The following is a 23,560-nucleotide window of genomic DNA, read 5'->3' as shown; positions in this document are numbered from 1 at the left end:
AGTCTTCAATTTAATCTAAAACCATATAAGAACATCTCGGGTCACAGTTTATCTGTCCTGCTTCCAGAACTTTTATTAATGTCATAATATGAATTCAGATTAGGACAATTGAAGGATATGATTATTTCTGATAGTTTGAGTTGTTTTAGCAACTTTAATACTCAATTATTATAATTTTTATAATTCAAAATTCTCATGGAATGAAGAAAGATAAGTGACAATGCATAAAACATTACTTCAAAGTATGTCATTTAATAAACACCAACACAAAGAAACTTAATGATTTTTTATCATCAGATGTTCTTTGGTGTTCATGTCAGGTCTCAGGATAATAATGTAGCATTTGGGGATAAAGATGCAGCCCAGTAAACCCAGGCCAGAGGCCAGAATGGAGAAGATCTGCACGGCTACCATGTATTTCCCCTTGGTGCTCAGATATGTGGGAACAAAGGAGATCCAAACGCTACAAAAAACCAACATGCTGAAGGTGATCAGTTTGGCTTCATTAAAAGCCCCTGGCAGATTTCGAGCCAGAAATGCCACCAAGAAACAGATGGCAGCCAAAAAACCCATGTAGCCAAGAGCAGAGTAGAACATGGTGACAGAGCCTTCATCGCACTGCAGCAGGATGTGTTCTGGTTGGGAATGAAAGTCAGAATCTGGGAATGGGGGAAAGACTCCCAGCCACATCATACAGAGGCCTACTTGAATACCAGAGCAGGATAAAACAATAGAGTTGGCCAGACTCTTCCCCAGCCATTTTCTCATGCTGCTGCCTGGCTTTGTGGCCAGAAAGGCCACCACCACCATGACAGTCTTGGCCAGCAAGGAAGACACAGCAATTGAAAAAACAATACTGAAAATGGTTTGTCGAAGGAGACAGGTCATTTTCACGGGGCGACCGATGAATAGAAGGGAGGTCAAGAAAGAAAGCAGGAGTGAAACCAGGAGGATGTAGGTGAGTTCACAGTTGTTGGCTTTGACTATGGGAGTGTCTCGGTATTTCATGAAGATTCCCAGAATAAAGGCGGTGGTTAGGGACAAAGCAATGGCAAAGAAAGCCAGGATGAGTCCCAACAATTCTTGATAGGATAAGAAGCTTATATTTTTGGGGACACACTGATCTTGCTTCTTATTGGAATACTGGTCATCTGGACACTTTTCACAATGGGCTGCATCTGAGAAAAAAAAATGGTTATCATGAATCTGTTTCTGCAGCTGTAGGAGCATGAAAACTGCACCAGAAATCAGTTACTTCATATTCAAAGAATATTTCTGCCCAGTGATATTGTACAACATTAGTTAAAATAATAAAACAGTCTTTTTAAAAGATGATGATGAATGGGATTATCAGCTCTCAAAACTTGTCCTCTTTTCCAAAATCAAGAAAAAAGTAACAACTCAATAGAAATCAGCAACCTTTCATTATATATTTTAATGCCCTCAACATCATCCAAATTTGGCGATAGTGCCCAATCTTGGAAGCTTGTGGATGCCTTCAAGAAATTTAATGTTTTTCTTGCTTCTTTATCAAATATCCCCTTTATCGAATATTGATTGTATCTTGATTTTTTTGGAGCCACCTACTGTACCTTCTTGCCCAGAGAATGTTCCTTCCATACACAGAGAACAGTCATAGCAGCAAACTGGGGCTCCCTCTCTCACAAGCTTGGCATAACCCGGGCGGCAACTTTCTGTACATCTTGAGTAAGGCACCATCTAAACATAAACAGAAAGATTAGTCAGGGTGATATATGAATTAGTAGGATTTACTGAAATCAAGTGGTTTACAGAAGCTTTTTCTAGGGTCCCTATCTTTCTCTCCTACAACTGATCATTGTATCATCATATGTAAGTGACTTTTTTAGCCTCTTATGCAAATCAGTGGGCTAAACCTTCATATTCTGGATTTTTCTTCCAAAGGTGCTTTTTCAAAAGACAACTGATCTTTCTTTTCCCTTGAAGATGTTTCGCTTCTCATTCCAGAAGTTTCTTCAGTTCTGACTGAATGGTGGAGTATGGAAAGATTTATATTCCTTGGAATCATTTGGTCATTAGCAGTCTTTCTGAAAATTGTTGAGGCCACTTGGAATTTAACTGTTTAGTTTAGTTTAGTTTAGTTTAGTTTAGTTTAGTTTAGTTTAGTTTAGTTTAGTTTAGTTTAGTTTAGTTTAGTTTAGTTTTATTATATTTGTATACCGCCCTTCTCTCGAAGGCCTCAGGGCGGTGAACAGCCATGATAAAACAACATACAAGACAAAATTGAAAAAAAAAAATTAAAACAATTCAATCCTTGGCCAAAATTGAAACTTCCAATTAAAACCATTTTAAAGCACTTTTAAAACCCAATTTAAAATCATTTATCCTGTCAGACCGGCTTGCTAAAATAATAGGGTCTTCAGAGCACGACGGAAGGCGCGGAGGTCGGGGATTCTTCATATGTCTGGGGGCAATTCATTTCATAGGGCATGAGCCCCCACAGAGAAGGCTCTCACCCTGGGGGTCGCCAGTGACATTGTTTGGCCGACGTCACCCTGAGGAGGCCCTCTCTGTGGGAGCGTGTCAGTCGGTGAGAGGAAAACGGTGGTTCTGTAAGTAACCAGGTCCCAAGCCATGGAGCACTTTAAAGGTGGTAACCAACACCTTGAAGCACACCTGGAAGACCACCGGGAGCCAGTGCAGCTCGCGCAAGAGGGGTGTTACATGGAAGCGACGAGTCGCCCCCTTTATCACTCGCGCGGCTGCATTCTGGAGCAGTTGGAGCCTCCGGGTGCTCCTCAAGGGGAGCCCCATGTAGAGAGCATTACAATAGTCCAGACGGGAAATGACAAGGGCGTGAGTGACTGTAGGCAAGGCGTCCCAATCCAGAAAGGGACGCAACTGGGAAATCAGGCGAACCTGATAAAAAGCCCCCCTGGCCACGGTCCTCTGGCCACAGCCAGGGGCCGTAGAATTTATCTGTGCCCTCAGGGTCACGTGAATAATGCAAATGGGTGTGGAACCTTCCTGCAATTGCTGAATCTATATCCTGTTTACAACACAGTCTTTTCATTGGTTCCAAATCTTTCCATTCTCCACCATTCAGTCAGAACTGAAGAAGTTTCTTGGATGAGAAGTGAAACATCTTCAAGGGAAAACAAGTCCAGGTGCCTTTTGAAAAAGCACCTTTGGCACAACCGTGACCTGGATGACTGAGAATCTCCATAGACATTCTGGATTATCTCTTTCTGAAAACAAGATCATTTGATGTACTATAAATTATGGCAACATATTCCAGTTTAATAATGTAGATTGCGAATCCCGCAATACAATGCAGCAGGTTCCAGTGTGTGATAGATTATTGTAAAACCTCTAAAGTAAAATCATATCTAATGAATTAATGAGGCTTTAAGGTCTCTTATTTGGAATTTATCGCAATTGGCCTCAATAAGAATTATTTCTGAGCAGATGGAGATAAATAGAATGAGCAAAATCCAAGCAGCCTCCACTACTTTGTTAAATAAAGTTGGCCATTGGATGGCACTTTGATTGACAGAAATCTTGACTTCTGAGGAGGCTTGTCTTTCTACATTCCCAATTTTCACCCCTGCATCTGATTTGTTCAAAGAGGATGTCCACTGCATGATATCAAAGTCACCAACAGGAACTCCATTTTCATCAAAAGAAATCCCATCTCTGGAAATATTGTGATGTTGGAAGTTTCTCAGGAACTTATGAAGCTGCAGGAAAAAAAAAACATTTCAATTTGAGCCTTTATTCAATATTTTTCTTGCTATTATTCCAGATTAGAGGTACTCTGTATAATTTAACCTCTTCAAATCATCACTACAGTCTGAAACAGATTGATTCATCATTTCATGGGAAGGTTCTTTCATTCTCCTGTATTTTACAGTTCTTTTTCAAATATTTATAGAATAGAATAGAATAGAATAGAATAGAATAGAATAGAATAGAGAAGAGAAGAGAAGAGAAGAGAAGAGAAGAGAAGAGAAGAGAAGAGAAGAGAAGAGAAGAGAAGAGAAGAGTTGAAAGTGATCTTGGAGGTCTTCTTGTCCATCCCCTGCTTTGGCAGAAATCCCTACACCACTTCAGACAAATGGCTATCCAACATCTTCTTAAAAACGTCCAGTGTTGGAACATTCACAGCTTCTGGAGGCAAGTTGTTCCACTGATTAATTGTTCTAACTGTCAGGAAATTTCTCCTTAGTTCTAGGTTGTATCTCTCCTTGATTAGTTTCCACTCATTGCTTCTTGTCCTACCCTCAGGTGCTTTGGAGAATAGCTTGACTCCCTCTTCTTTGTGGCAGCCCCTGAGATATTGGAACACTGCTATCATGTCTCTCCTAGTCCTTCTTTTCATTAAACTAGACATATTCAGTTCCTGCAACCGTTCTTCATATGTTTTAGCTCCAGTCCTCTAATCATCTTTGTTGCTCTTCTCTGCCCTCTTTCTAGAGTCTCAACATCTTTTTTTACATCGTGGCAACCAAAACTGGATGCAGTATTCCAAGTGTAACCTTACCAAGGAATTATAAAGAGTTATTAACACTTCCCGTGATCTTGATTCTATCCCTCTGTTTATGCAGCCCACAACTGTGTTGGCTTTTTAGGCAGCTACTGCACACTGCTGGCTCATATTTAAATGGTTATCCACTAGGACTCCAAGATCCCCCTCACAGTTACTACTATTGAGCAAGGTACCACATATACTGTACCTGTCACTTTGTTTTTCTTGCCTAAATGTAGAACCTTACTTTTTTCTCCATTGAATTTCATTTTGTTAGATAGCGCCCAATATTCAAGTCTGTCAGAATCCTTCTGTATCTTAAGCCTATCTTCTGTAGTGTTGGCTATTCCTACCAGCTTGGTGTCATCAGCAAATCTGATGAGTTCCCCATCTATCCCGTCATCCAAGTAATTCATTATCTCACATTCTTGAAAACATGGAATAGATAACACCACCACCATCAGGTGGCTTTGTAACTGGATAACAAATTATATTCAACATGTAGTCCTCTGGGGAACCTCATCCACATGGAGGAAAGTAAGCAACAGGGAACCCCAAGTTTCCATTTTAGGCCCAGCACTCTTCAATATCTTCAAAAAAGATCTAGGTGAGGGAATTGAGGGGTAACTGATCAAATTTGCAGATGACAATAAGCTGGCAGGAATAGCCAACACCCCAAAAGACAAGCTCACGATCCAAAAAGATCTTCACAAATTGAACATGGGCCCCTACCTAACAAAATGAAATTCAGCATAGATAAAAGTAAGGTTTTACACTTAGGCAAAAAAAACCAACAGTGTAGGTACAGACTAAGTGAAATTTGGCTTAATGCCAGTAACTGTGAGAAGGATCTTGGAGTCCTAGTAAACAATCACTTAAATATGAGCCAACAATGTGTGGCAGCAGACAAAAATGCCAATGCAATCCTAGGCTTTGTTAATAAAGGGATAGAATCAAGGTCACATGAAAGTCTTATATTACAAACCCTTAGTAAGACCATATTTAGAATACTGCATCCAGTTCTGGACAACACAATATAAAAAAGATATTGAAACACTGGAAAGACTGTAGAGATGAGCAAGAAAAATGATTAGGGGGCTGGAGGCTAAAACATGCCAAGAACAGTTACAGCAGGGGTAAAATCCTACTGGTTCGGACCGGTTTGGGAGAACCGGTACGGATGATTGGCATCAGTTCACTGAACCATAGCAATCATCCCTGGTTGCCCACTTGCCTCTTCCGGCTCACTTGCTACTTCTAGCTGTTGGGCCCACCCTCCCACTCCCACCCTCCCACTCCCACCCTCCCACTCCCACCCTATATAAGTTCCCTTTGCCATGTGGCCCAGCAGCTTGCCTCAACAGTTGCCTCACCTGCTCAGCTCACCAAAGGTAACCAATGCATGCCGCCTGCTTGCCCTTAGAATTGGGTTGGGTGCCGTGGCCCGGGCCCAGGCCCAGGGACATGCGATTCCCTGAGGTCCTTCACCTGCCACCCACTCACTGCCCACCTCGACCGGTTCAGGTAATTCACCATTCCCTGGCTCTGGCCTTGCCATAGAGCCACCACCTGCTTGCCACCTGCCTCGACCAGGTCAGGGAATGCATCATTTCCTGGCTCTGGCCTTGTCCTGGAGCTGCCACCCACTTGCCAGCCACTTCCCACTCTCCCTTTGCCACGTTATGCATCCTTAATTTCCTTGTGAGGGATCTCACGAAGATCGATGGTTCATTGAGGGTGCTTCCAAGAAAAGTCAGCATGCAAGGATGCAATCAAGTTAAATATTTATTTAGGAATAAAATAGGTAAAATGAGTTCCCAGGCATGGAGGCATCCATGCCTGGATTGAGCCCATGGGTCAGTCCCATAGGAGAGTAGAACAAGAGCGGGGGGGGAGCAGCCCCTGTGCAGGGGTTCTTATAGGGGTCCCTGGCCTCTCCCTTACTTATGTGTGTGGGGGACCAGAGGGCCATTAGCTTTCCCCAATGGGGCTGCAGTGGCTGGAGCCCCCTTGACCCACCAGTGGGATCAGAGGTGCCTCTTTGCTCCCATCTGGTGGTCTTTGAAGAAACTGCCATGGCTGGCACAAAACACCTAACATTCCTCTCATGGCTGGCTGCCAGGGAAGGCAAGTCAGGGCTGAGACATCGCTGCTGGGCTGAATGTCAGCCCGCATCTCACCCCCCTTGTTGCGAGATGCCTGCAGCTGCAGCCTCTTTTTTTTTTTGGTGCGCCTGGAGGTGCTTTTTGTGGTGAAAGATACAGCGGCTGCAGGCTTCTTGTAGCAAAAATTACCAGAGCCGCTCCCCTTCTTAAACACGTCGCTGCCATCACCGCTCTGTTCCATATGCTGGGTGCGCATGCACACATCATTTACCGTATTTTTCGGAGTATAAGACACACCTTTTTACCCCCAAAAAGGGGTTGAAAAATTAGGTGCGTCTTATACACCGAATGTAGCCCTGCCCACCCACTGGCCCCCACCCTTGCAGCAGTTACCTCCTTCCAAGCAAACAGCAAGAAAAAACAGCTCCTTTCAGCTTCAGCATAGAATAATTAAGTTGATTAGATCGGCCTCCCGACTCTCAGCTGATTTGCTCTCAGCTGTTTTGCGCAGGGCTCTGCTGCTTGCTGCAAAGAGCTAAATTGCTGGAGCAGATTTTTTTTCCTTGTGCTAATGAAGCTATGCTGAAAACGAAAATGAAAGTAAAGCAGGCTGTTTGCTTTTTGCTGCAGTGAGGCAAAATTAGGCAGAGACAGAGGGAGATTTCTTTTTCTTCTTTTTCCTCACCAAAAAAGGTTGGTACAAACAATGGGCAGAAGAGGAGAGTTCAAGATTTTAAATACAAAAGAAAAAAAGGAGAACCAAAAAGGCAAAAATATAAATGGGAAGGGAGAAAAAGAAAAAGAAATGAAAGAGAAAAATGCTATACATATTTAGAATTCAAATATGAATAATAGTAAGAAATAAATGGGAAATCATGATTGTAAAAATGAAATGAATAATAATTGGAATATTTGTCTTTGTATTTTTGAAATCTAGACAATGATAAGTTTTTATTTTTTTATTCTTTTTTTAGAAATATGAATAAATATAAACTGTAACAATTGAAATACCTTTAATGGTATACGGTGGTAAAGTAAAAAAGGATTAAATTGTAGCTTGGATAACAGCTAAAACATTTTTAAATTTAATTAGGAAAATTGTAATGATTGATTTTTAATTATATATTGTGATGAAAGTAGAAATGATTAAGTTGTGATTTGGAGGATTATATGGGCAAAACTATATGGATTATTGGGAGAGTTTAAGATGTGAAAATGAGTAACATAAGAGGGGAAATTATTTGGTTTATTATTATTGGTAAAATAATTAATTGATTTGTAAGAAATTGGATTGCATGGAAATAATTGGCATATTCATGTTCATTAATTAATTATACAAAAAATATAGTTATATAACTAATTGATTTATATTAAAATTTTGAATTTGTATTAAACAATTGTAATATTACATAATTAACCAATGTGAGGAAGGATATAAAAATAGAAGACAATGGGAAGGGGTAATAATATAGAATAGAAGGGAAAAATTGAATTTGATTAAGATTAGAGATAAGGATGAAGGGTAATATTGGTTTTTTAAAAAATGAGGAATAAATATGGCAAAAAGGAAACAAAAATTGTAAATTTAATTGAAATGACTAAACACTGTTTAAATTTGTGAACCAGCCAAATGCTCTGTTCAAAGAAAATACATTGTATGTTTATATGTGTGTTTGTCTAAAAAATAAAAAATTAAAAAAAAAACCTTTTCAAAAAAACCAAAAAACCAAAAAAGGTAGGTGTGTCTTATACTCTGGTGCGTCTTAAAATACGGTACTTATTCATTCATCATTTATCAGCGGCAGCAGGGAACGGTGTGCGCATGTGCATGGAACAGGGTGGCAATGGCGGCAGCACTTTTAAGAAGGGGAGCAGCTTCCTGTAACTTTCGCTACAACAAGCCTTCAGCTGCTGCATCTTTGTCTGAAATGGTGCAGGGTCTCCTGCTCGATTTGTGGGTTGGACTAGAAAAACCTCTGAAGTCCTTTCAAACTCTTATTAGTCTATGTTTTATGTTCTATGTTTTGCTGCTTCACCATCACAGTCCCCTCTGAGGCAAGACCATTTGCAGATATGGGAAAACATGTAATGGGAGAAGATGGAGAATACAATTTTGCCCTCAGACCTGATCAAGATGAAGCTAGCGGAGTTTATCTAGCAAAATTCAATCTTAATCCAGAACAAACAATCCAGCTGAACTCCTTAGCTTGGAGATCATTATGTGATCACAATAAAGGGTTGAGGATTGCTGGAATATTCTGATGCTTGTTTAGTTTTGAAAATTATGTTGTCACCATAGAGCTAATTCTGTCACATAAGCATCCCAAACTAGCACAGGTTGTTTAACTTTGGAAGTTATCATCTCTTTCTAATTCACTGTCAGGGTTCCAAGTAATACGCCCATAGCAAACAAGACTCTGAGGCAAGCAGGTTCCTCAAATGTCAGTTTTATTGGACATATCATATAGGCTCAGGCTGGTGAAAACTGACTCTAAATGTTCATTAAAATGTGGAAAGGGAATACTTTTCAATATAATAGTGGGAAAATTAAAAGTTAGAAAGGGGAATAGATATAATATTTTGGGCAGGATATTCATCTTTATCGATGCTGTCCTGCCCAAAAGTGATAATTGCGGTTTCCCCCATTTTTCCAAATCCTGTTTTATTTTTTGAACCAGAGGTATATAGTTGTCTTCTTTTAGAGCTGAGCATCTCACTGATATCCATATCCCTAAATATTTAATTTTTTTAACTATTTGTAGGTCTGATTCCTTTTCTAATTCTTTCTTCTGAGTTTCTGTTAAATTTTTAATCAGCATTTTAGTTTTCCCTTTATTCAATTTAAATCCAGCTACCTCCCCATTACTTCCTATTTCCCCCAGTAATCTCGGGCCCGTTTCTTATTATTCAGAAAGTTTTAGAGTGTGCCAAAATGAACAAATTAACATTAGAACTAAATGAAAAAGAGGACTCAGAATACTATATGGTGTGGGATGATTGGTACAAGTGGATTGATAAACAAACAAAAAATAGGTGAATGTTAATACAAATTTTAAAATATATATATATATGTATCTGGAACTAAACATAAAGGAAGAATTGATCTAACCTGTGTGGAAAAGTAGCACTGTCTGACTGATTGTATTGTATTGTATTATAATAAATTTCAATAAATTAACAAAGAAAAAGAAAGGGGACAGAAACTAGAGAGAGGGGGATTAACAGAATACACATCTTTATATAATAAGGTGAAGTAATAATAAGAGGGGAAATCAGAACAAGAACAATGGTAGTATTCAAAATATTTGAATAATATGGTGATTGGCATAAAAATAACATATTGAAGGGAGACTTCCAGTTTGATGTTGCGGTAAGACAGTCGGGGAAATAGCGGGCTCTGATGAGCCCCACAAAAACCTCGGCTGCCGATGGGTCTTCGGACCAGAATCGTCCTGCAGGGACAGGGATGGAAGAGAGGTGCTGTGGACACCCAGAGGAATGGGCAAGTTCCTCGGAGGTTGGAGGGAGCTCTCTGTGAGTCGGTGGAGGGGGTGGCAGCCATGGTGGCTGCCACGAAGCTGGGACAAACCGGGCAAGCGATGTGCAGGAGGAAAGCGGAAAAGAGTGATGCCTTTTGAAGCCTGGTGAATATCAACCAACCCAGGCTTGAAACAACGTTTGGAGTAATGGCTTTTTAATTTGAAAGACCCCTAGCTTTAAATTAGCTGCTGCGGAGCTAAGCAGCATAGAAGATTTTAAGATGAAATTTGCAAAAGAAAAGAAAAAGACCCAATTGAAAATTGATATTTGAATATACTAAACTTGTAAAATAAACATTGAGACTTGGTTCAAAATTGAACAACTTTAAATTTGACTTAGACTTTTAAAGACAAGAAGATAAAGAAGAATTACTACTTTTAAACATAGAAGAAGGAGAGAATTGGGCTGGAATGTTATATAATTGAAACAAAATGGCGATTTGCATGACTAAAGGAATTTGTGGATTGTAGAGGGACACCTTCTGGTTCAAAAAGAAACACTATAACTGACTTTTTGTTTGGGAATATTGCGAATACTTCAGATAACAACCGTGGGATTTTTGAAATGGAACTGTTTCTTCTTTGTCTGTAGACAATTTGACTTTGTTGAAAAAAAGAGAAAGTATGATGGAACTCTTATAATTGGACTAATTGGCGCAGGAACAAAAGAAGTTAAATGGCGCAGGAACAAAAGAAGAAAATTGAAGTGACTTGTTTGAAATAGAAGTAAGAAAAAGAATTAAATTGATATATGGAGAATTAAAATGTGAACATTGAAACTGAAATGGAATATATGTTACAGACAAGGAAAGGAGGAATGATATATACAAGGCTGGAAAAAAGAAGATAGAAACAATGTGATTTAAAAGAAAGCAATGTATAGATGGACAGTAATAATAAAAAGGATGTTTCTCTAGATTAATAAAATGAATATGAATATGAGAAGAATATGATATAATATGTAAAAAGCTGAAATAAAGAAAAAAGTAAGAATATGTGAGGAATAGAATACATTAACAGAAATTTACTAACCTATATAAGGAAGTGTTTGGAGTAAGAACTAAGCCTCAATGTTAAATTGTTATAAAGTTGATAATGACAATGTGATTGAATATTAACAAGTAATGTATTGATGGATGGTAAAATTAAAAAAAGGGGTGATTATGCTGGGATAAGCAGCAAACTAAGGTGATTATGCTGGGACAGACAGCAAAATTTAGAGAAGTATACTGGATATAATAGTAAAATATTAAGAAAATTATGCTGGGTTTGACAGCAACACAAGATGATTATACTGGGAATAACAGTAAAGACAAAAACAATTATGCTGGGATTGACAGCAAAATGATGATTATACTGGGAATAACAGTAAAACCTAAGAAGACTATGCTGAGATTAACAGCCAAAAGAGGATGATTAAGAGGAAGATTATATACTGGAATAAACTTTTAGAAATAAAGATGACAATGCTGGAATTGATACTAATAAGGAAATGATTATGTTATGATTAAAAGGGTTAAGCTGAGATAAATAGTTGAATGAAGATGATAAATGCCAACAGTTAAAATATTGTGTAAATATTTTGTTGATCTATAAGATATATCCATCAATGTTAAAAGGGAAAGAAATTGAAATGATATTGAATTAAGGATTTTAAGATTAGGGTAATGGGTTTTAAGAATCTTTTCTTTTTTTAGATAGAATTTAGGGCAATAATGTTAGAGAAAATTAAGTTGTGTTATTTGGAAATTAAGATTTGTGGTGAAATAATAGAAGGTAATTGATTTGTGTAAAAAAAAATAAGTTAGGAAGAAATTTCTTTTCTTTCTTCTTCTTCTTTTTTATTAATTAGCAGGGATTTGGAAAAAGCTTTTGATAAAGAGGAATTGGTAATTGTACCTACTTATGACTGGATCAATGGCTCGTTCTGAAAAGATTTTTGTATGTTTATGTGTTTTTTTAAAAAAATTGTTAAAAAAATAACATATTGAAATATTGAATAATTAAATAATGGAGGATTATAGTTGAGCATAAATATTTGTATTACTATTAGAACCATATAAGTCTATAATATAAAAGCCTGTTAAAACCATAAAAGCCTGTTAATTATAACAAATATAATTATTAATATTTTATTTGCAGTAAAAGGAATGACACTCAGAATATGGTGATTGGCATAAAAATAACATATTGAAATCTTTATCTTTATCTTTTATTAGATTTGTATACCGTCCTTCTCCTTTCGGACTCAGGGCAGTGAACAGCCAAAATAAAAACATTTGTACACAAAAGTTAAAATAATTTTTATACCGGAACACTGGCAGCCACAGCCACTCGGTCTTGGAAGGGTTGAGTTGAAGCCTGTTTCTCCCCATCCAGACCCACCCAGCCTCCAGACGCTGAGACATCACTTCCAAGGCATCATTGGGATGCTCTGGGGTGGAGATGTACAGCTGAGTGTTATCAGCGTACTGATGGAACTCCACCCCAAAACCACGGATCATCTCACCCGGTGGCTTCACATAAAGGTTGAACAGGAGGGGCGAGAGGATTGACCCTTGTGGCACACCACAAACAAGGTGCCTCGGGGTCGACCGCTGCCCCCTGTCAACACAGATTGTGACCGGTTGGAGAGATAAGAGGAGAACCACCACAAAACGGTGCCCCCCACCCCCAATCCCTCCAACCGGTGCAACATGATATCATGGTCGATGGTATCAAAAACCACTGAGAGATCTAACAGGACCAGGATAGAGGAATAACCCCTACCCCGAGCCCTCCAGAGATCATCCACCAACGCGACCAATGCCGTTTCCGTGCTGTACCCAGGCCTGAAACCGGACTGGAGTGGGTCCAAATAGACAGCTTCATCCAGGTATTGGGGAAGCTGCCGCGCCACCACACTCTCAACAACCTTCGCAATAAAACGAAGGTTGGAGACTGGACAATAGTTAGCCAAAAGAGCCAGATCCAGAGAGGGCTTCTTGAGGAGGGCCCTCACCACCGCCTCTTTCAAGGCTGTCGGCAGGACACCCTCACTCAAAGAAGCATTAATAATCCCCTGGAGCCAGCCTTGTGTAACCTTCCGGGAAGCCAGCACCAACCAGGAGAGACACAGATCCAATAAACATGTGGTCACATTCAGCCATCCCAAGATCCTGTCCATGTCCTCAGAAGCCACAAGATCAAACTCCTCCCAGATAACACTCTCAAGACCTGCCTCAGTCATTTCATCTGAACTAACCCAGTCAGCGTCCAAGTCTTCCCAAATCTGAGTTATTTTATCATACAGATATTGTACAAATTCCTCAGCTCAGTCCTGCAAGGGGTCATCCCGCGCTCCCAGATGGAGGAGGGAGTGGGTCACCCTAAACAGGGTGGCTGGGTGATTATCTGATGATGCAATAAGAGTGGCAAAATAGCTACATTTCGCCGCTTTTATTGCCACTAGATAGGTCTTAATATGGGACCTTACTAGTGTCAAGTCAGATTCGGACCGGCTGGCCCTCCAAACTCTCTCTAGGCATCTTTTCCGGCGCTTCATCTCCCTCAGCTCCTCGGAGAACCAAGGAGCTAAGTGAGTTCGGTGCCGGGTCAGAGGCCGCAAAGGCACGACACAGTCCAAAGCCCCGGTGGCCGCACCATCCCAGGCAGCCAGAAGGTCCTCAGCCGAGTCGTGAGCCACAGTCTCAGGAAATGGCCCAACCTCCATCTGGAACCTGTCAGGATCCATCAGGCGCCTGGGGCGGAACCATCTGGTTGGTTCTGCCTCCCTGCGACGGGGTGTAGCAGTCAGAAAGTCAAGCCGAAGGAGCGAGTGGTCAGACCATGACAAGGGTTCAATGTCTATATCCCCTATATCAAGGCCACTCGACCACTGAGCAGAGATAAAAACTAAGTCCAGAGTGTGTCCACCTATGTGAGTAGGGTCATGAATTACTTGAGTCAGGTCCATGGCCGTCATGGAAGCCATGAACTCCTGAGCTACCTCAGACATTTCACCGATGGATGGCAGGTTAAAATCCCCCATGACCAAAAGTCTGGGGGTATCAACCGCGAACCTCGGCTATGATGTTGAGGAGCTCGGGCAGTGTCGTTGCCATGTGGCAGGGAGCCAGGTACATGACCAACAGACCCATCTGCACCCCACGACCCCACTTCACAAGAAGGGACTCACATCCGGCTATCTGAGGTACAGTGGCCTCCCTCGGATCAAGACCTTCATATATAATAACCGCTACCCCCCCGCCCCTGCCCTGAGCTCTCGGCTGATGAAATGCGCGGAAGCCTGGTGGGCACATATCCACAAGGAGAACCCCCCCTTCATGGCCCAACCAGGTCTCTGTAATGCCTGCCAGGTCCGCTCCCCCCTCCTGAAGAAGGTCACAAATGCAGGGGGCCTTATTTACTATGGACCTGGCATTGCATAACAGCAGCCGGAGACTCGGGCCCTGAGATTCTAAGCAACCTGGGGAATGGGAAGAGCTAAGGGGACCAGGGCATGCAATCGCTTGAAGATAGCGAGTGTGTGCCCCCACCACACGATATGGAATAACTAATAATTTAAGAATATAATTCAACAAAAATATGTTTACTATTACCAGAACTATATAAGCTTGTCAACTGTAGTAAATATGATGAATATCATTTTATTTGTACCAAAATGTAAGTCACTTAGGTGCCACACTGTTCACACATTGATATGTTTGTAAAAAACCTTTTTAAAAAACAGTGGGAATGTCCTTGGTTCCCAGGAGAAAGTATTTTGTTTTGGCTACAAAACTCCAGCTATCTCTATTCCCCCCTCCCTCTCTACCTCTCAGCTCCAATGTGGTAACACTGAAGCCTTCAACATGGCCTCGATCAGATAAGTTTCAGGGTTGACATTCATTCTCAAATACTGCAGCTGCTCTTTGGAATATCTCACCCCTTTCTACATCTAATTTAATATTGAGGAATTGGAAGGGGAGAATAAGTGGAACCTCAAAGGAGAAGACTTACCTGCCATGGCTGTACAATCTGGGGTGGTTGATGATCTCCAACTTGCATTCTCCTCTTCCTCCGTTGGGAGGAAGAGGCAGCACTGAGGACCCAGGCCACAATTTGAATTATTTGGGAAATACTGGAGGAATCCTGAGACAGGATTCTTGCAATCACATCATGGGGTGGGAATTCCCAATTCTCTTTTTCTCTGCATTTTTTCCAAACTTTCTTAGATAACACAGGACTTGAATAAGAACATTGGAACGCTTTCTTTCCATCCAATCGGACCATAGATTCAAAAGATTTAATGTCATAATACTGAGTCCTTCTCTTTGTCTGGATGAGGAAGGAAAACAAAGCATTTTTATTTTGGAGATCAACCAAGAGGTCAAAACTACCTACACTTAAAGCTGTCAAAGTTGTTACAATCCACACCCTTCCCACAGTGGATGTATCAATCATTTTTATTATTGTTGCTAAGATTCCTGAGGCCTGAAAATCCAGTTGGCATACTATAATTTTTATTTGACTCTTGATAAGAGAACGGAAATTTTTCCTTTTTTCTTGCATGAGAATTTTTCCAGCACTTGTTGGCACATTTGCTTCTGGGACAAATCCTGAGAGGACAATGCAAATCCCATTTTCTAGAGCAAGAACTTCCAAGCGTCTTTTGAATTTTTGTCCTTTTTCATTGTCCTGAGAAAGGAGGCCGATCCACGTCCATTGGAACTGCAGGAGAAGCTGGATGATTGCTGAGTAAGGAGGTTCTTGGTTTGGGGTCATCCGATATGAAAAAGGAACATGATGATTTTTCTCAGCCATCTGGTTGATGACATTATAGTTAATCTAAGATAAAAGAGAAGGTACTGGTAGTGTAGGAAGTTAGCAGCCATGCCCTCCTAGGAAAATGAGATATTTTAGGAAATATTAAAAGGGAAGAATATTTCTCATAAAAGGGAGGCAGAAACTCAGCCCCCCCCCACCTTTGTCAGTGGGTCATTAAGGCCTGAGCCAGTCTATTCTACATAACAAAGATCTACCTGCTTCAGGCAGAACCATAATAGCAATTCCAAAGCCCTTTCAGTACATCACCATCCAGCAAGGCTCAACCAATCATGGACTCAAAACACAACCTACAGAGTTGCCCTTGTATGGCCCCATGGGAGTCTGACAACCAATCAGAATAAAGCTCAAATTCAAAATCCCAGAGAGGGCATAAAACTCAGTCAATCTCAGCATCTCTTCCCTTTTTTTCTTCACCCAACATCATCAAGGCGTGTGATCCTGTCCACCATTAATACCATCTTTCCAAGTAACTTCCTTGAATCCAGTGTCTTTCCCCCCACCTTGGAACTGAACCCAGAAGGATATTTCTTCCAACAGTAGTTTGGAAAAATTAAAAACAAACAAACAACAAAAAAACCACAGTAGTTTGTGCCAGTTTTAATGATAAGTCAGATGGTAAATCTAAGAGCCTTTCCACACTGCTGAGAGACAATTCAAACGATAACTGCATGAATTTTGCTAATTCCCTTGATGTCCTGTCCTGTTGTCTTGTATGCTCCCTTTGAAACCAGGGAGCTCTGAATTATCTGTACGTTCATTGGAGGTCCTCATAGAGCACACCCTTCTGGTCACATTATAACTCTGTGGGTCACCCATCCACTCAGTCAATTAGTCAATCAGAATAGAGCCGGAAAGTCTTCCAATCCAACTACCTGCTCAAGTAGGAGACCCTAATCTAGGGGTATCAAACTCAAGGCCCGAGGGCTGGATCTGGCCTGCAGGGTGCTTAGATCTGGTCTGTGTGGCCGCCCTTGAAATAGCAAAGGACCAGCCCACAGTGTCTCTGCCAGTGAAAATGGAGTTAGAGAGGGCCGGACATGGCCCTCCTGAGCTCTGTTTTGGCAAGCAGAGGATTGCAGGATGCTTCCCAGCCAAAAATAAAGCTTGTGAGGGCCATGCATGCCCCCTCCGAGCTCTGTTTAAGCTGGCAGAGGGTTGCAAGAGGCCATCCCAGATGAAAATGGAGCTTGGGAGCCCATTTTCGCTGGCAGAGCATTCAGGCCACCACAGGTGCCCCTGACACAAGTGACGTCATGCTGCCCATTCCCACCTTGGCCATGCCTCCGCCCAAAGTCAGACACCACCTGGATGTGGCCCTCAATGAAATCGAGTGACACCCCAGCCCTAGTCCAACCCCCTGCTCAAGCAGCAGACCCAAGACCATTTCACACAAGTGACTGTCCAGTCTCTTCTTAAAAAGCCCCAGTGATGAAGCACCCACAACTTCTGAAGGCAATCTGTTCCAATGATTAATTGTCCTCAAAGCCTTAATTCCAGGTTGCTTCCCTCCTTGATTAGCTTCCATCCATTGCTTCTTGTCTTGCCTTCTGGTGCTTTGGAAAATAAATTGACCTCCTCCTCTTTATGGCAGCCTCACAAATACTGGAATACTGCTATACACTTATGGAATATTTTTTTAAACTGACAAATATATGAATTTGTCATAGATTATTACCGCTTATTTGATTGTTTCGTATGTTGGGCTTAAAATATAACAATATTAAAATATTGTTATATTCCCCCCTCAATAATCCATCGTGACCCCATGAACAATGTTTCTCTAGGCCTTCCTGTCCTCTACCATCCTCTGGAGTCCATTTAAGCTATTCATTCTTTTTTCATATCTTTCTTTTGAATTTTTTACTTCACTCTCAATTTTATAACGAAATGAGGAATTCCTCACTGTGAGAGTTATTAAGAGTTGGAATAGCCTGCCTCCTGGAGCTCTACTGCTGGTTATTTTGAAGGAAAACTTGGACAGAAATTTGTCTGTAATGGTCTGATCATTCCTCCTCTGTGTAAGGAGATGTACTTTTTATTCTATGATTCCACGGAACAAAATCTCTTTTGCATTGGTCACTAAATTTTCAAAATGTTTAAAAGTCACTGATTCAACCCTCATACGTTCTATGACAAAGTCTTACTTTTCAAAAGTCATAATTTTCAAAATTCCCAATGGTCACACCCAGACTTTTTCTACTACCAGAGGCCTGTTGGCCACATGGCCTGAAGCCAAAGTACGTATATTCATAGAATGGTAGACTGCAACCGGTTTAAAAACTGGTTCTGTGAGCTCACACTTTGCATTTGTGTACAGCATTCAAAATACACCAATTTCAAGCTCTAGAACTTACTTACTTACCCAGTAAGTAAAACAGCTGAGGTGCGGAAATCCACCATGCCACGCAAATCAGCTGAGCTGAGAAACACGGAAATATAGGACAGGATAGGGTGGAGGCAGGTAGGTGGGCAGGGACAACTGATTGCTGGAACTACCAGTTTGCTAGAACTGGTCCAAACCAGCGGCACCCCATCACTTTATGTATAGATACATACTTTGTGAATTAACAATTCTTTCATATCTTCTAATATTTACTCTCTGAATTTCAACTTATTGGGAGAAATATATACAAGTACTGCCTGCTAGGCAAATCTGAACAATTTATAACATGGAATTAATTTCAGTTGGCTTTATACCTGTGGAATTTTATAGATGCTCAAGACATTGGAAATGTGATCAAAGAGTTCAGAATCCATCTCTTCAAGAATTGCCAGCAGGTTCTTTTGTCTTCCACATCTGTAGTTTGGGATGTTCTCCTGTCCTGTAGACAGCACATCCAGCATGGCCTCATATGTCATTCTTGCACTGAAAAAGTTCTCATAGATGTTGTAGCCAAGGGTGATGTTGGGTAAGAGCCTTGAATTCTGGTTGACTTCATGAACAGCCAACAAGAAGGGCAGAATGTGATAGAAGATGGTCTCACTGCAACATAAGAAATTTCATCATCTTTTTTTGTTTCTATATCAATGATTTATATGATCAACTTAAAATCAATTGCATTCTTTTTACCAATGATGTAAAATTATTCAGTTTTACAGATAATTCTGTTGTTTTGCAAAGTGATCTCAACTACGTGTCTGAATGGTCAAATTTCGATTCATAAATGCTCTGTCTTACATATTGGTAAACGTAATCAGAATGTCAAGTATAAAAAAGGTAGCATTGATCTAGCAAGTGATAACCAACTGGTGGTCCGTGGACCACAGGTTGTCCATGAGAAAATTTTGGTGGTCCTCAGAAAAATTATTTGCATTTTTTATATTGCACTAAATCAGGGGTCCTCAAACTACGGCCCCTGAGTCAGATACATGCAATGAAAGTTTGTGTTGCTGCAGAGAATCTCCCCCTTTGGGGTCTTCTTGTGTGGGTCAGAGGGGGGAAGAAATTTCGACTTGGGGTCTGTTTCAGCCCCCTGGTGCGGGGCTTTGAGTGAAGGCTGGAGGGAAGTGCTGCTGGTGGCGAAGAGCCAGAGGGCCTTGTTCCAGTGAGACTGCATCATGGCCTGGAATTGGCTGACCATCTCAGCCTGCTGAGCCTCCAGGCGCCGGTAACTGGCCTTGTACTCCCACAGGTCTTCCCTCTGCTTGGAAAGCCTATGCTCGTAGTCCTCAGTGAGGTGCTTCTGCTAAGCCTCCTTCTCGGTCAGATCCAACTTGAACTGAGCCAGATGTTTTGCCAACTCTTTCTCATGGTGGATGCTTAGCTCCAACAACTGCTTCCTCTTGGGGCCCTAAGGAGCCCAGGCGGGTAGGCGAGGAGTGGCAAGTAGAGGCTGGCAAGGCGCCCTTTGACGTGAGTGACATCAAGTTGGCCACACCCACCCAGCCGGTCATTAGGCAGATAATATTAGCGGTCCGTGGGATTTAAAATTATGAATTTAGTGGTCCCTGAGGTCCAAAAGTTTGGGGACCCCTGATCTAGCAGATGACCCTCACCTTGTTAAGGACCTAGGTGTATTTATCTCTGACAATTAATGCTCCAATGCTCACTGTACCAGCATTGCTAAAAAAGCATTAAGAGTTAATTTGGTGAAGCTTTTTTTTTCTGGAAACATTCTATTGAGTATTAGATCGTATGAAACTTATGCTAGACCAATCTTAGAGTATTGTTCAACTGTTTGGAATCCCCACCAAAATCTGACATCAGTACAATTGAGTAGGTTCAGAAGTACTTCACGAGAAAAGTCTTGCACAATTCTTTACACAATAGAATTCCCTATGCTACTAGGCTCAAAATTCTCGGTTTGGATAACTTAGAGCTGTGGCACTTGTGGTCAGGCCTAGGTATTGAATACAAAATTATACATAATATTGTTTTACCTGTAAATGACTTTTTCTGTGTTAATTGCAATAATATGTCCGTGAACAACCGCATTAAACTCCATTTAAATCGTTCTAAACTTTACTGTAAAAATATGATTTCTGTAATAGACTTGTCAAAGTCTGGAATGCCCTACCTGATTCAGTTGTCTCAGCTACAAATTTTCACAATTTCAGTCACAAATTGACTTCCATGGATCTTACTTCATATTTAAGTGGTCAGTAGAGGGAGCATGCATAAGTGTACTAATGTTCCTATCGTCCAGGGGTAAAATTCAGCAGGTTCTGACAGGTTCTGGAGAACTAGTAGTGAAAATTTTAAGTAGTTTGGAAACTGGCAAATGCCACCTCTGGGTAGCCCCAGAGTGGGTTGGGAATGGGGATTTTGCAGTATCCTTCCCCTGCCACACCCACCAAGCCACACCATACCCACCAAGCCACGCCCACAGAACTGGTAGTAAAAAATTTTGAATTTCACAACTGCTATCGTCCCTGTCATTGTATTTTTATTCTCTTATTCTTGTTCTCATTTTTCTTTGACAAATTCCAATAAATAAATAAATAAATTTTCAGCTTGGATTTTCATGAAAACATGTCATATTTACTGTAGTTTTATATCTGTATAGTGCAATGCCAAAAAGATAATCAACTTCTCTTTATTCATGTCAGGGATCTGACTGATGCCCTAATTAAATCATGAACCTTGAGCCAAGCTTCAAAAGAAACCCAGTTATTTATTATGAGCTTTATGTCGCCACGTTCCCAAGTGAAGCCAAGTCTGACCTCACATAATTTACACCCTAATCATGACCCTCTTTTCTCCCTCCCCCCAGGGTGTGTCATCAATCACATTCGCCAATGGAGCAATTTTGCAGGTTGTAGAGATCACTCCTCTCCGTCCTCTGTGCTAACACTGGGATACAGCCTTGAGAGAGATAAGTCTAGAATGTGCATCTGTCTTTGGCTGCTGTGCTGTTTTGTCGGTTTCCCATCCCTCTTGCTTATGGCAACTCAAGAGCAGTCCAGGGATGCTTTGGGAGTTGACATTTCAATTAAATTATTCAATTTATTTGAACTTTGCAAGTGATAGACATGTTTGCAGTTTCTATGAGAAGAACAGTCCCATAGACACTACTAGGAGCTTCTTGCCAAAAGAAATATCAGAGAGAGATATCAAACTTGTTATGTCACAATCAAAATCACCAGAACTGATTCTGCCTATCATTTTCTCCACATTATAACTTGGGGGGAGAAAATGAGGAAAATTATTCTTATAGTTCAGGAGCCAGGTATGGAAAACGGTTACAATAGTAAGAATTCTCCAGACCTTCTTCTACCCAAAAAGAAAGTGTGAAGATTTCTACTATTGTAACTGTTTCAATCTGCTTAAAATAAACTTTTTGCAAAACTAAAGCATTTATTTTATTTACTTACCTATTTACAAAGCTAATATATCTCTTGTATCAATTCACAACAATCTATAAAATGTACTTAAAATCATACCACTCAGGTTGAATGCAGAATTCCAGAGAATAGCTGGATATACACTGAGAGATACACTGAGAAGAGATAAGAATACATTCTTAAATGAACAGTGCAAAAAAATAGAAGAAAACAATAGAATAAGGAGGACCAGAGATCTCTTCAAGAAAATTGGAGATCTGAAGGAAATGTTTCATGCAAAGATGGGCATAATAAAGGACAAAAACGGCAGGGACCTAACAAAGGCAGAAGAGATTAAGAAGTGCAAAATTACACAGAAGAACTATACAAGATCCTTTTGTTCCCAGTCCTCAAGAATGCTAATAACAGATGCTACCAAGTATACATATATATGATCATATAGGACAGGAAGGCCAGGAGTAATGTTGTCCATGGGTTGCAATGGACTGGACATGACTTTGCAACTAACAAAGCAACATTCATGGCCTTAGAGTTATTGTTCTCTATTCTACAGTTTACAACAGTTAATAGAATTCCTCTGCGACTAAATATTAACTTATCATACAAAGTCTCTCCCCTTCTGGAATTTGGTTTTTAAAAAGTATCCCTTTTATCTAAACCAAAAGGAACAGGGAAGCCACAAAAGTGGCAAAAGTGTTAAAGGGTGGAAAGAAAGAGCAGAGAGGGTGGTAGGAATTATAGAGTAAATGAAAGGAAGGGGAAGAAACAGTAGGGAGAAAATACCAGAGATCTCACTCTGTTCCAAGGTATCATTGAATCACTTTATTGGGAGTTACTATTTAACTATTGTTAATAAATAAATAAGATAGATACGAATAAATAAGTTGCTGACTCTCCACAGTACCAAGGTAATCATTTTGAAAGCAGTCAGAATCCCATCCAGGCAAGATTCATTGAACTTAAACAGAAACTTTGCCAATTCAGGTTTTACAAAATCATCAGGTTCCCCAGGAGCCTTTCCTCTAAAGCAAATTGGGATGAGCAATAATGACTTGCCTTTCTCAAGGTGAGGAATAGGGGAAAGGAAATCATTCTTAGAAAAGACATTGGAGGTTTGTGGTTGGAGAAGATGATGCAGCAACATATCGATTAAAAACCTGGACTATTCCTGTTGGGGATTCTACTAGAAGCTTATAGTAAAGAAAATGTATACTTGATTATTCATGTAATATCTGCAGCTAGAATTGTAAAAGTGAAGAGAACCCTATGGATGAAAATATGATTTTAAAAATATTACAATATGCAGAAATGAATAGAATAGAATAGAATGGAAAGGAATGGAATAGAATGGAATGGAATGGAATGGAATGGAATAGAATAGAATAGAATAGAATAGAATAGAATAGAATAGAATAGAATAGAATAGAATAGAATAGAATAGAATAGAATAGAATACTTTATTGGCCAGGTGTGATTGGACACACAAGGAATTTGTCTCAGTGTACATAAGAGAAAAGATACATAGATTAACGGTTGCAATCAAAGGAAAGGAAGAATATAATTATTATAATATATGGGAGTTATTCTATCAATGATTAGAGAATAAATATGAAAGCAATGTATTATAAAGGCAAATAAGTTAAAAAGATAATCTTATAATGTAGGTATGTTAAATATTAGTAGTAATATAAGAATAGATACAAATAATGAATATGGTGGTAAATTTTAATTGTTATGAAACAAAAATATGTACTCACTATTTACTGAAAGAGGAAATGTTTGTATTAAAAGAAAAT

The 23,560-nt window shown here is 40.2% G+C and overlaps 1 protein-coding gene across 1 annotated transcript; it reads right to left on the bottom strand.

Annotated features, from left to right (window-relative positions):
- Positions 1–239: 239 nt before the first annotated feature.
- Positions 240–1,230, bottom strand: LOC148115637 (vomeronasal type-2 receptor 26-like). Its single transcript, XM_087885194.1, has one exon. The coding sequence runs from the start codon at positions 1,228–1,230 to the stop codon at positions 277–279; it is 954 nt and encodes a 317-aa protein (XP_087741320.1). The 3' UTR covers positions 240–276.
- Between the last annotated feature and the right edge of the window lie 22,330 nt (positions 1,231–23,560).

Source organism: Pantherophis guttatus, chromosome 2, assembly GCF_059756535.1.
Source record: "Pantherophis guttatus breed Tessera chromosome 2, ASM5975653v1, whole genome shotgun sequence".
In the NCBI taxonomy this organism is placed as follows: Eukaryota; Metazoa; Chordata; class Lepidosauria; order Squamata; family Colubridae; genus Pantherophis; species Pantherophis guttatus.
The sequence above is the reverse complement of the archived record's forward strand: the minus strand, read 5'-3'. Positions and strand labels throughout refer to the sequence as shown.